Below are 13,843 nucleotides of genomic sequence, written 5' to 3'. Positions count from 1 at the left end.
GTGGTCTTCTGTTTTATAGGAACGGCTCCCGGAAGTACCCTCCCCATCTTGTAGAAGTGGAAGCGATTCAGCACAAAACCACTCAGATTTTCCACAAAGTCTACTTCCCAGATGACACCGATGAGGTGAGAGCCATATTTGTCTCTCAGCAGAGTTGAATTCAGACCTCCATGTTCGGAGGCAGAGTTGGAGGACAACAACAGTATGGGTTGTTTACCTCCGTACTCTGCTTGTGGGCATCTTGGAGGAAGTAGCGTAGCTATGTGGGGGACAACGCAGTATGCATTGCGGGTGCCGCAGTGCCCCGTTTATGTGGCCCCTCCCGCTCGCTGTCGGAGCCATTCAGGGCAGCGACGGCAACTGCGTCGAATGGCTTCAACAGCGAGTGGGAGGGGATGCTTGCATGGCACATTGCAGCACCTGCAATGCTTACAGCACCAACCCCCTGTAGCTACGCCACTGCCTAGAAGTCTCTGCCTTCCCCTGTGGGCAACGGAATGCTGGATTGTTCCAGCAGCCAGGCTCTTCTAATGTTTATCTCAGTGCACTGCCTTCTTGGAGCAGACTTGGACAGTTGACATCTTGACTGCATTGCATTTTTCCTTGCATTTGTGTCCTCCTCAGAGCTGCATACTTGGCTCTGCTGCTCTCCCATGTTACCCTCACAGAAACCATGTGAGGGAGGTTAGGCTGAGAGGTAATGACTGGCCCCAAATCATACAACAATGACTGAGCAGAGAATTGAGCCCAGGTCTCCCCAGTCAGCATTCTATACCGTTGCCACTACACTACGCCGGCTTTTGCTGTCATTTTGCTTGAGCTGCAGAGAAGCCACTTTTCCAAGAACGGCTTCCGTGCCACAGGGACAATGTTAAATAACCCAACTACAGGGCCAGCCTCATCCATGAGGCCATCTGAAACAGTCTATTCCGGCACCAGATTGGTGGGGGCAAAGACTGCCACATAATTAGGTAAGGGTTGGATGGCATTCAGCACATCATTTCAGGCACCTGGAGGTCTCGGGCTGGTCCTGCCCAGCTTTACCACCCAACCAGCACTCTGAGTGTCAATTTTTTTGGGCAGGCGTTTGAAGTGGAATCCAGCACAAAAGCCAAGGACTTCTGCCAGAACATCTCCAACCGCCTGCTGCTGAAATCGTCAGAGGGCTTCAGCCTCTTTGTGAAAATCTCTGACAAGGTAGGTGAGCAACTCAGAGGAGCTGGGATGCCAGTCTGTATCACCCATGGATTGAAAGGCAGGCCATGTGCAAGTCTCTACGATACATGAAAATAGACTTTACCTCCGTATCCTATTGTCACCGCTGAGAACAACCACAAGCAGTACCCTCCAGTCGGCCATCTCTGTGCCAAGTCAGGACTCCCCTACTGGTGGGTGCTCCTTATCAGTAGATCACCCCTTCCCTGCAGATTCACCAAAGCCCCAGCCTGTGCACCTTCTGGAAGCAGAGTAATAGTGCTGCAGGCCCCTGCAAGATGCCCAGCTGGAGGCTGTGTTGAGTTAAATTTCGTTGTTTAATGGCATGTACATCCTTCCAGGTCATCAGTGTCCCTGAGGGGGACTTCTTTTTTGACTTTGTCAGACATCTCACAGACTGGATCAAGAAAGCCAGACCAGCAAAAGATGGTAATGTCCTGATGCTTTGTGTGTTTCTGTGTTCTGTGTATTCCAGAGGATTGGTGTGCGTGAGGCTGTGATGTGTCTGAGATGTATGTGCTTGCAGTGGCATAGCTAGAGGGGGGTACAAAGCATTATGTTTTGCAGGGAGCTTCACCCAGTATGCAGGTGGTCCCTTCTCTTCAAAACCATTCCGGGCAGTGGGGGCATATGCCTCCATTTTGCACCCACCGCCCAGAATGGCTCTGAAGGGTAGGGGAAGGTGCTACTTGCACACTGATGTGTGGCTCCCTGCAAACTTAGTGCTTTGCACCCCCTCTAGCTATGCCACTGAATTCTTGAATGTTCCTCCTAGGGTATTCTTTACTTTTTAAAAATGTATTCCACTTTTCCTCCAATGAACTCAGGCCTGCAAGCATGATTCCTCCCTCCCCCCCGTCTTATCTTATCCTCACAACCATCCTGTGAGGTAGCCTAAGCTAAGAGAGAATGACTGGCCCAAGGTCACTCAGCTGAGTGTCATAGTCTGATGCTGTAACCACATTGCCTAGAAATAGACCGCTTCTCCCTGACTTGCTAGTTTTCTATGTGCAGAATATTTTCTATGCGCAGGGATATATTTGTTTGGAAGAACCTTCAAATCATATGAGCTGCCACCACCACATCCAGTCTAAACTGGTCTGTCCAGCCATAGGTTCACCACCTCAGTGAGAACTATTGCACATGTGCAGAGTACATGACCTTCTCTGACCCAGCATTGTTGTCGTTTATTTGGACAGGGATAGTGCCTTCTCTCACCTACCAAGTGTTCTTCATGAAAAAACTCTGGACAAACACTGTGCCTGGAAAGGATTCGATGGCCGACTCCATCTTCCACTACTATCAGGTACTCTCCGAATATGCGTGTTATGGAGTGAACCCCTGGAGTCAGTTTTCTACCTTTTTTCTGGTCGGGGCTCCTGTGCTTTTAAGTAGTAACTTGACAACCAGAAGTTTAGTCAGGAAGCCAGGTAGAGATTCCAACAGGGACGTGCGGTGAGTGGGGAGGCAGATGAGGCAGAGCCTCCCTGCCAGAGTCCTTCGAAAAGTGCCAGCGCATGGGTTGTGGGTGCTTGGGCTCTTCACACGCACTGGCACTTTTTGAAGGACTCCGGCGGGGAGGCTCTGCCTCACCTGCCTCCCCATTCACTGCATATCCCTGGATGCCAAGTCCAATCAAGTCTGGTTTCTTTGCCAATTCCTCAGTTGGAAAATTCTGTCAGGTAGAACTGGCCCCCGTCACTATAGCACTTGGTGGAGAAAAGGCTTCACTGAGTGGAATTTTGCCTTCAGTTGAATTCAAAAATTCAGGCAGGGGCCCTCTCAGCACCCCCTCCCCAGTCTGAGAGGCCTCAGCCAAGTGGCAGAGCACCTGCTTTGTGTTCAGAAGGTCCAAGATTGAGGCCCTGACATCTCTGAGTAAAAAAAGAACAGGAAGACAGGTGCTAGGAAGGGCCTTTGTAAAGTGCTTTTCCCAGTTTGGGGTTCAGATATTTTGCTCTCCAAGGCCAATAATAGTTTGGGGGGATCATGGCATGGGGCAAAAGCAGGGGAGGTTCCCCTCTACCTGAGCAGCGGCCTAATCCAAATTGCCTCCCTCATGGATGCTTTTAGAAAAAGCAAGAGGCATTGGGTGAAACCTCCATATCACGTTATGTTTGGTGCACGGAGCTGCCCCCTTTCCATGTCTCTCTGACCTTCTCTTCCCTGGAACGGCATGTCCCCTGTTTATGTTTGATGTCATTGCCCTGTGCACCTCCTTGTTCCCACTCCCACAAGCCAGTGATGCAAGGCAGGGCTGGAAGGTCCAAAGTGCAATGATTTTGTGTCATGTGCTCTTTTTATTTGACCGTTACAAGGCAAACAGAGCCAAGAAGGCACAAAGTGGTGGCAGAATTTTCTAAGGTCAAATTGGCCTTCCCAGGCTGTGCGGTCCTGAACCCTGTCACAGTAGTTTGGCCCTCACTCATCAAGCCTAATGCAGCCCATCAGGAAGGTATTGTGGCCTGCCAAGGGCTGGACAGTCCTCCGGCTTTGCAGTTCCAGGCCAGCAGCAAAAGCAGGCTGTGCATCATATTTCTGATTGACCACCACATAATGTTCAGGGTACTGGCCTCTGGTTCAAATGTCTATTCAAATTTGCTTGACTTGTCCATAAGCCAGTTTGGAACTACTTCTTGGGTGATGGTCTCCTGACACCCACTTTAAATGTCCTGAAGGAGATTCCCATTGGAGCCAAGACAAAGCGGTACCTGCAGACCCCAACTAATATTACAAAAATGTCACAAGTCTCCAGTGTTCTCCAACGAAAACTAACAGCCCAGTCCTATCCTCAGCTGGCCTGTGGGGCACAGCAGCAATGATTCAGCCTCTGTTGCATCCTGCGGGCCAGCTAGCCAGCCAGTGAATGACAGAGAGGTAAGAAACAAAATTCTTAATTACCTACTCTGCCGTGCCATGGTCCGCCCCATGACCCCGAGGTCTTTGGCTGGTGCAAGTCCAAGTGGACCCAAGGGGATGTGTTGAGGCTAGGGGGGAGGGGAGAATAAAATATTGGCAGCACAGATGCAACCAATAACTGTCCCCTGCCCTCCCCCAACATGTCTCCCAGCAGCCCTGATCCTCCCCCTCCTGACCCTTCCCCTCCCCGGCCACAGTCCACCCTCTAACTCATCTCCTCCAGTGGTAGCTGGGTGCTCTGGTGGCACACACACGTGGTTGCCAATCTTCCTGCTGGCAGAGCTGTAGTGTGCCACAATGCTCATTCCATCAGCAGAATGCACCCATAGGATTGGGCTCTTGTAGTGCTATGCCTGGAACTTCTCACTACCCTGGGAAGTGGGAAGCTCACAACACTGCACATTAAGTTCACTGCACACTTGCCTCATTGATCACAAATCCAAGGTAAGCCAAGGCCTTCGATGGGGAGTGGAAGGCGGCAGGGCCTAGGAGAGAGGGGGAAGGGGGTAATTTGTACCTGGGCCCAGGGTCTAAAGGGGGGCCCAGGAGCCAAAGGAGGCGGCCCAGAAATTTCCTGGGATGTGACATTTTCCTATCTACTCAGACTTGTTGTCCGTACGGGATGCTGGGGACACTACCATGGCTGGGGATGCTGGGGACACTACTGATGCCGCATGGGTGGGTAGACCTGGGCTCCAAAGACTTTTCCAGCTGTCTCTACCTGCCCCTCACCCTGCTTCACCCCTCCCTGCCCCTATTCTGCTCGCCCATCACCACCCTCCCCTGCTCCGTTTCACCCCTCCCCCTTTGCCAAGGGGCCCAAAAGAAACTTTGTACCCCCTGATAAAATACCCCCCTACTCTCAGAGGCCCTGGAAGGCGGGGCCAGGATCTGGCACTGATGCCGGATCCGAGCCCCGTTCCCGGGCAGCCCAGGGCAGTCTCAGGCTGCTCAGATTTGCGCCACCAATTTCAGTGGCACAGATCTGAGTAACTCCATTGGGATTGCTGGGGCTCTCCCAGAGGTAAGGGAAAAAGTTTCCCCTTGCCTTGGGTGAAACCTCAGACAGCCCAAAACTTGTGCCGTATATTGCTCAGGCCCTTCGGCCTGCCTGTTCCAGTGAAAGTTAGGATTGTGCCATTACATAGTTGTCTTATCACATCTGCAATACAATGAAGATAGGAAAAAAATAAACTATTGCACCAACTCAGTTCTTTGTCTGAAAATATTAAGACTGAAAGTATTGTTATTCCAGTATGGAGAGAAAAGAACATTGCTCCTGAAAAGAGGAGACCTCCATTTGTGCCAGAAACTAATATGTGCCCACTCCGAGGGAAAGAAGCCTCTGCTGTGGATTTTCTTGAAAGACACATGTGAAACTCTCCCCCTCCTTTTTGCTCGTGTCACATTTGAAAACACTCTCTTTCTCTCTCTCTTTTTGGTCCAGGAATTACCAAAGTACCTCCGTGGCTACCATAAATGCACCCGGGAGGAAGTCCTGCAGCTGGGAGCCCTAATCTATCGGGTGAAGTTTGAAGACGACAAGTCCTATTTCCCCAGCATCCCCAAACTCCTGAAGGAGCTGGTGCCCGAGTCTCTCATCCGGCAGCTGTCTCCGGACGACTGGAAGAGGGTAGGTTTGCTCCAGCGCTCCCAACCAGGAGCTCTTCTGGCTTCTCCTTCTCCAGTTCTCTCCTGCAGACTTTCTCTGGAGTTGCCAATTTCCTCATCAAAAATCCAGGTGCTGAGAAGTGCTGTGTGGAACCCTCTGAATCCAGAAGTAGGGCCAGTGATTCTGGATGGGTTGGAGAGCAGAGTCCAGTGCAAAAGCTGGCTCTTCACGTATGGGTGAATAGAGTGACCACATAAGATTTCCATTTTTTTTCCTGCTGCTCACAGCCTTTGCTGTGACTTTGTTTGTGATCGCTTGTAATCTCTCACAAACATACCCCAGGGAGTCGCATTCTGTGCTCTCTTGCAGTCCATTGTGGCCTACTTCAACAAGCATGCAGGCAAGACGAGAGAAGAAGCCAAGCTTGCCTTCCTGAAGATCGTCTTCAAGTGGCCTACGTTTGGATCAGCTTTCTTCGAAGTGAAGGTTGATTTATTTATTTCCCGTGTTATCCTGGGTTCCAGGGAATTGGTGTGGGAGAGCATTTGGGGATCTTTATTTTGTTTACTTAGGGTGTCTTACAGATCATCATTTAAAACAGTTTTATAATCAGGAGTTGGTGTTATTGGGCCCAGAATGGTCCCTGAGATCTCCTCCATTCCTTTAGCCTTTGTGCGGTGGTGAAGTGACTTCCTTATGGTTCACCCTGTTAGGAGGGGGGGCCCGTGGAAGGCCGTTTGCCAATGGCTCCCTGAAATCTGGAGCAAGCCCTCATGACTGGTGCAGAGTCAGAATTTCTCTCATGAAAACTTTGGGCTTAAATTTGCAGGATCTTGAGAGAATAAAGAGGAGGGTGTAACTGATGTACCACTTTATCACTGGTTTCACTGGTGCTCCCTCTTTATATGGCAGTGATGACATAACTTCTCCCTCCAGCTGCTGGCAACCCTGAAGTATGGTGATGATGTGGAGTTGGCTTCATGACTGATAGTGCTGTAGTACAGCTGCCAAAGGGCACCAGCACAGACTCTTTAGAGGGAATGCTTCCCAGAAAGCTTCCATAGACACCAGAAGGAGCAATTCTGGTGGCAGCTGTTAAGATGCTGTTTTGTGCTTTTCACCCTTGTTTTATGCCTGCCCCTCCCCCCCATCTGCAGGCTGTGAAAACTGGGTGCATTTTGTACCAATGCTAATTATAATAAAAGCCCAAACAATCACATACAGCAACTCGGGAAAAACCAGCACAAAATCTTCACAGTCCAATTAGTCAGGTTCTGTTAAAAGCCATTTCTGCCCAACCTTGTGTATAGCGACCAACAGGGACCAAATGTGTAAACCTGAGGGCTGGGCAAATATGGGTTAAAATCTTGACAATTTTTACTTGGCACCTGAGTGTTGAGACTTGGAAGGGGCTCTGATGAAAGAGTTCCACAATCAGGGTGTCAACACAGACCCATTAAGTACAGGATGTTTTCTGCAGTAACAATGATAATGACAATACCTTTTTCAGTCCTTTACCTTGTCTCTGACCTTCCATTCCCAACAGCAAACAACTGATCCCAATTACCCAGAACTCCTCCTGATTGCCATCAATAAGCATGGGGTCAGCCTCATCGATCGCAAATCCAAGGTAAGCCAGAGCTGTTTCTCAAAAGGAAGCTGGAGAATAAGCATTCTGTGAGTCTTGGTTGGATGTTGCCTTGTCCAGTTGGGAAAGTAGAAGGAAATACAGGGGGCTACTTCAGTGAATTTTGTAAGGGTCCAAAAAATGGTGAAAGGGGGACTCCCTGGGGGAAGGGTAGTCTGCCTGGTGGCCACAAGTTGGCAGCCACTATTTTTTCCCAGAATGCAAGATTGTTTAAGCAACACTATGTCATTGCATGAAAGAAAGAAAGAAAGTTCCCCCACTTTTGTCCCCAGCCCTGCCTTCAACCCCCATTTTCAGCTAAGTCCTGGCAGAATTAAAATGTCCAGCTTATGAACTCGTTCAATAGCATGATCACTTTATTTAGGGAAACAATAGCATGATAACGTTGGTGATGTAACTCTCCAGATTTGTGAGGAGATGGACAAGGCAATCTAACTATCCATCTTTCCCCATTTACATCTTACTCTTCTTCCAAGGAACTCAGGGCAAGGTCATAGTTGTTCTAAAGTTAAATGCTCCCCCATGTCCCGAAGTGGGGGAAGGTTCCAGGGACATCCTTAGATGCAAGAGCACTGGAAAATTGTACAGCTGGAGCTTTATGGAAGCACCCAAACTTATCTAAACTGTAGAGACACTATCCCTGTATTCAGTACCCAGAGCAGCCCTTTACAGATCCCCCTACATCCAAGTCTATAGCATAGTAGTGGGTTCAGAGGCAGGAGTGGCATGCATTCAGTGCGGCATCTGATGCTTTCTCCATGTTCCCAGGATATCCTCATCACGCACCCCTTCACAAAAATCTCCAACTGGAGCAGTGGCAACACCTACTTCCACATCACCATCGGTAACCTGGTGCGCGGGAGCAAACTACTGTGTGAGACTTCATTGGTAAGGAAATCCAAGCACTGCTGAACAAGGGGTGCCATGAGACTCGGAAGGGGAGAGAGCAGCTTGCAAAGTCCGAAACCAACATGAGACAGGCACAGACCCTTCAATACTTGGGTTTGGGCTGAATTTGCCTTGTCTTGGGGTCCCTACTTGGGGTCCCCAGTGCTGGCCAACAGACACTTGGCAGGACAGAAGCAGCCCGTGCAGTAGCAACCTCTTTCCCACATTCCTCTTCCATCAGGGCTCTGAATGATGGTCCCAGACACAAGCACCAGCCTTGGCTAGAAAGCATAGTTCTTCCAGACTTCAATATTGGCAACCTTCAGTCTCGAAAGACTATGGTATCACGCTCTGAAAGGTGGTTCTGGCACAGCGTCTAGTGTGGCTGAAAAGACTTCACTATCTCCCTTTTTATTAAAAAAAAAAATTAAACTCACATTTTTAGAGCAATCCTGGTATGAGTTCAGGATTTGATGTCAGAATCTCTGCTTTGTAGTAAGTCAGAGATGCACATCTTTGAATAGGAAGTCAGCTCCAGTGTGTGACTTCTGAGATACTGAAGGGATCTAAGCTACAATTGTAAGTGGCTCCATCACCCATGCTGTCATTTTGTGTCTGGCTACCCAGTAGCGTAGCTGTAAGGGGTGCGGCGCGGTAAATATTGCAGGCACTACAATGCACCATATAAAAGGCTCCTCCCACCAGATAAGGTGATGGTCAATAGCTCAGATCAGATTCCCAAACTTACCTGGATCACAATGCCCCTGCAGCCTCTTCTTCCCAGCCTGACTAGGCACCACCATCTCAGATCTCGTAAAATCTCGAGATCTGAGATGGCAGCACCCAAATCCCACAAGATTTCATGAGATCTAAGATGGCACTGCCAGGGAATAGGTAGGAGGGGCCACTGGGGACATCCCGCAGTGACCTCCCTAAGGGGTCACGATGCAGACTCTGGGATCCATTGGCTTAGACAGATTTAAAGGGAAATTAGACCCATGGGCAAGACATGGATGACTGTCGCTCAGGATGGCTAAGTGGAATTTTTAGGTGTGGAGGGAGGATGCTACTGACTGCCAGTTGCTGGGGCCAGCAGTGTGAGAGTTTGGCAATTGGTCCTGCCTCTGGGCTTCTCAGAGCCATCTGTTGGCCATTGTGGAAAGATCAACATCTTTCCTAGATGGGCCTTTGGACTGACACAGCTGGGCTCTTCTTATGTTCATCTCAGTCTACTTGCAGATGGCCTTTGATCTGAAATATTAATGCACAAAGCCTGCAAATTCATGAACATTCATTATCTACATTAGATAATGTTTGTTATTTATATTTACATTAGTATTTTGTTGAGTCCAATGTTCCTTTTTTTTTTTTTAAATGTGGATGTTCTGTGGCAAATGATGTGTGTCACACACCTTTCCCAGATAGTTTGTAACTCCGAGGCCCCTCTTTGTATCACAAAGTTAATGTGAGGTCGTGGTTGAGGGGCTCTTGTGTTGTGTGATATGGGCACCATCATGCTGGGTGGAAGGAAGGAAGGGTCTTGTTGACAGAAGCGTAGCCAGGGGCCACAGCACCCTGGGCAGTGACATCATGATGTCACACGATGTTGTGACTTCATCTGCACTATCACCTGACCCAAGAACGCCTGGCTCTGGTAAGGCTGCCATGCTGCAGGTATGCTGGAAAAATGACCCCTCAGCAGCCACCTGCCCCAGAGCCTCCACTGTGTGACTGGGAAGCACCTGGCTTTTCCTTTCCTTTTAAGAAAATTGTGCGCCCCTTGGCATAGCCCCAGGGCAGATGCCCCCTCAGCCCCCCTTGTTACACTTCTGCCTGTTGAGATGGATGTGGTGTGCCAGATTCTCACTCTCTCCTTCTTTGGCAGGGCTACAAGATGGATGACCTCTTGACCTCTTATATCAGCCAGATGTTGACTGCAATGAGTAAACAGAGGAGTGCAAAAGGCAGCAAGTGAACTGAGAGAAGGCACTGGCTGGTGGCCCTGGAACTGCTCTGTCAGCTGCGGCCTGTGGGTTATCCCTGCAGCTGGGGGAAAACCTTTTCCACCAATGTGTGGAAGATGAGTCGGACTCCTTCTGAAAGCTTGTCGGATTCTGACCCCGAGGACTCTGGCCTAACTTCCCCTTCCAGTGAAGATGACTATCTGTGAGAACTGCCTCCATCTGCCCCCTTTCCCCTCTCTTGTGCCAGATTCTAACCTTTGATGCTTCTTCAGGTCTACGACTGAGGAGGAGCGGCTTTTCACGTGGATACACAATGGCATCGCCGTGGACTGTGGGGAATGGCTGTGCGCTGCTTGTTTTTATGGTCATTCCAAACAGGTGTTGGCAGAGAGATAAACGGGCCCAGCTCTGTGCTAGAAACATAAATCTCATAGCAACTAGCCAGTTTATGGGTGGAGGGAATTTAAAGGTTTTGTTTGTTTAAAAAATAAAATAAATAAAAAGCTGTGGAGACAACGCACATTTTGCAAAAAACAAAGCACTAATTGAACAAGACGCGACATACGTAGGTGACCAGCTGTTGAAATGTGCAATTGGTGAAATTATTTAAGGAGGTTTGGTTTTTGTGGTGGTTTGTGGTTCTTTTATTTATTTAATGTATGGTGCAAGGGAAGATGTTGTCTGAGATGTTGGAGAAGGTTTTTGATGCCTTTGCTTCTGATGAATTCAGTAGAAAGACCTGGTCAGGGGACCCATTTTCAGAGAGGTGCGTTCAAAAACTGGAGTCTTCCTATCTTAGATTGAAGTAGAAGAGGGAGGATTCAGAAGAGGATGCTATACATGTTGATGGTTCCAGGTACAATCTATAGAGGTCTACCCACCATGCTTTGATGGACTAAACAATGGATTAAATGGAAGGGAATGGAATGCAAAAAAAGATGTAATCACTCCCTGGCTTGAAGGCAGGCTTTTTCATCCTAGAACTGAACTAAAGACAGGCAGGTGGAGATTTCTGAACTCAAGTCTTCTGATTTGAATTTGCAAAAATGTAAATATCAATTCTTCTGATTTGGATTTCTAGTTATGTATGTGTTGACAGGGCCTAGGTGAGGGGGGTAATTTGTACCCAGGTCCAGGGTAAAAAAGGGGGGCCAAGAGCCAAGGAGGGGGCCCAGAAATGTCCTGGGATCTTACATTTTCCTATCCAGACTTGTTGCCTGCATGGGATGCTGGGGACACTACTACCAGCATGCAGCTGCAGCTCCTGGCAAGCCATGTCTGCTTAGGAATGTGTTTGGTTTTCCTTATTACTGTATCCATCTACTGATGCCACATGGGTGGGTAGATCAGGGCTCAGAAGACTTTTCCAGCTGTCTCCACTCTCCCCCCCATCCTGTTCTGCCCCTCCCTGCCCCATCCTGCTTGCCTATCACCACCCTCCCCCACTCTGTTTCACCCCTCCCCCTTTGCAAAGGGGCCCCAAAGAAACCTTGTACCCCCTGATAAAATCCCTCTCAGAGGCCCTGGTTGTTGATTTGGCGTGTGTAAAAACTACTGTTCAGTTGCTACTTAATGTATTTGCCTTAAAACTCATCCACAAGCAAAAGTTAGTGAAGGTTTTTTTTTTAAAGTACCAGACCAATTTCAAAAGTGGAATTTGGATTTTTTTTTTTTTTGCCACTCATGCACTTAAATACTAGAATTCCAAAAGTTCCGGCCAAATGTTGAATCTGTGCAAAATGTAGTTTCCTGCCCTCCTCCTACCTGAAGCAACTTTCTCTGCTTCTCTAGGGAGACCTAATGGTCACTTTCTCCTATGAGACTCTGTGAGCTAAACATTATGAACTAGGACGGTCTTTCTAAAGTGGGAGAACATGATCCCTGGGAAATAGCTCATGTAGAGCCCACTGAAATTAAACAAAAGTGAACAAAAGTGCATTTGGGAGGTTGTATTCCTGGGGGGACATATTAAATCAATTAACTGCAGCTCCAGAGCCTTTGATATCAACGGGGGTGCTATGATAATGTAACACTCCTGTCCCCCATCAGCATTTCATTCCCTGGTGCCTCATCCCACCGATAACATCTGTCCTCTTGCAGGATTCCTTCTTGCCCCATTGAGTCAACCCATCATGTACTTTGGCTTCACCGCATTTGTGCCACCTGTACACTTCAGCTCATGAAGTGTGGGGTGGAAGGAGTTGGCCTGCATCCCTGCAGGTGTCACATCAGAAATTGACTGTTTGATTCCTGTTTTACTAGTCCTTTATGGAAAAGGTGTGTTGCATTTGGTGTGTCTGCATCTGTTTATCCGTCAAGTTCACAGCCGAGCAATGATATGGAGAGGATGCTGTTAAACATTCCAATTAAAGCAAAAGATTTTGGAGAAAAAGATAAAGTTTCAAGGCTGTGTATTGTTAAGTTCAATACAAGGTCATATGCAAAAGGCAGTTTGCAAAATTCTCAACTTAAGCAGCAGAATGAAGTTTTGTGTGGACACAACTTTTCAGCCATCCCTCCTATGTTCAAGTGGAAAGCATGTGGAAGGCTGTGCTGGAGTACATGCCTCACATGGAGAAGATCCATGGTTCAGTCCTCTGCAGTGCCAATTAAAATCAGGAATCTTAGGAGGAAGACCTTGGAGAGCATTAAACACTAAACAAAGCACCATATAAGTGCCAAGTGTATATGAATACACCATGTATGTTCTAGGCATGGCTTCTTAGATGTACGTCCTCCTCCTATGTTCAGGAGGGGCAGCTTACTCCCAGGAAAGTGTGCATAAGATTGCAACTTAAGTGTTCACAAAGCACTTCAGTTACTTTTGATCAGTCATCTTTACTGCTGCTCTATAAACGTAAGCCAGCATTCCCAGCCTGGAGCAAGCTAAGTCTGAGAACATAGTCGCTTGACTAAAAGCCATTGAGTGCATTCGTGGTCATAGTGAGATAAGAATAAAGCGGCATCCAGTTTCTCATTCTCTAACACATCTGGCACCACTGATACCAGGGTAGATTGAGCCCACTGCTCCACCCTTGGCTGCCTGAAGTCATAGGGGGGCCTGGCCTCTACTTCGTGATCCTCTGGTGAAGGCCACATCTACCCAGCATTCAAAGCAGTGGGTAGACCAGGGTATCACCTCAAGATACCCCCAGGGGAGGCCAGGTCTATCTGGCATTTGAAGGGACTGGAATGCTAGTACCCAGGCTGGCCATTGGCTCTCCTCAACAGGAAGAACTCCTTTTTCCAAGCTAAGGCCTTTTCCTGATGCTTGGCTCCTGCTCAAGACCTGCTACTAATTCACCCCTGACCCTACAATACACACTCAGCAGCCAGGGCTTCTCTGGGTTAGCCCGTTGCACAGCGAACAAATATTTTCTTTCACGGGTGGATTTTATTCAACGATACATTTATAAAATGTTTTCACTCTTCTCAAATACACTAAAAAAGGGCTAAGATTGCAGGGGACATTCTAGCAGGGCCAGGGCTATCATTAGGCCAACTAGGCAGTCACTTAGGGTGCAGACCTCAGATGGGCAGGTACTCACCTTTGAGGGGCACAGTTTTATAGCAATTTGTTTTTTTAACCCATGTAAA

The 13,843-nt window shown here is 48.4% G+C and overlaps 1 protein-coding gene across 2 annotated transcripts in view; it reads left to right on the top strand.

Moving 5' to 3' along the window:
- MYO7A (myosin VIIA) overlaps nucleotides 1-11,352 on the top strand; it is a 93,048-nt gene extending 81,696 nt beyond the window's left edge. Inside the window, exons 39-47 of one of the 2 annotated variants that reach the window (XM_066618974.1) lie at nucleotides 20-125; nucleotides 1,084-1,197; nucleotides 1,557-1,644; nucleotides 2,415-2,521; nucleotides 5,582-5,767; nucleotides 6,116-6,226; nucleotides 7,293-7,376; nucleotides 8,163-8,282; nucleotides 10,168-11,352. In XM_066618974.1, the coding sequence (XP_066475071.1) occupies nucleotides 20-125; nucleotides 1,084-1,197; nucleotides 1,557-1,644; nucleotides 2,415-2,521; nucleotides 5,582-5,767; nucleotides 6,116-6,226; nucleotides 7,293-7,376; nucleotides 8,163-8,282; nucleotides 10,168-10,257 (1,006 nt within the window). In that variant the 3' untranslated portion in view covers nucleotides 10,258-11,352. Of the gene's footprint in view, nucleotides 1-19; nucleotides 126-1,083; nucleotides 1,198-1,556; nucleotides 1,645-2,414; nucleotides 2,522-5,581; nucleotides 5,768-6,115; nucleotides 6,233-7,292; nucleotides 7,377-8,162; nucleotides 8,283-10,167 lie in introns of both variants that reach the window. The other variant, XM_066618973.1, reaches the window with a different exon arrangement.
- Nucleotides 11,353-13,843: the final 2,491 nt, after the last annotated feature.

This window comes from Tiliqua scincoides, chromosome 3, assembly GCF_035046505.1.
Source record: "Tiliqua scincoides isolate rTilSci1 chromosome 3, rTilSci1.hap2, whole genome shotgun sequence".
Lineage (NCBI taxonomy): Eukaryota > Metazoa > Chordata > Lepidosauria > Squamata > Scincidae > Tiliqua > Tiliqua scincoides.
Note: the sequence above shows the minus strand (reverse complement) of the source record. Positions and strands in the feature narration are given on the sequence as shown.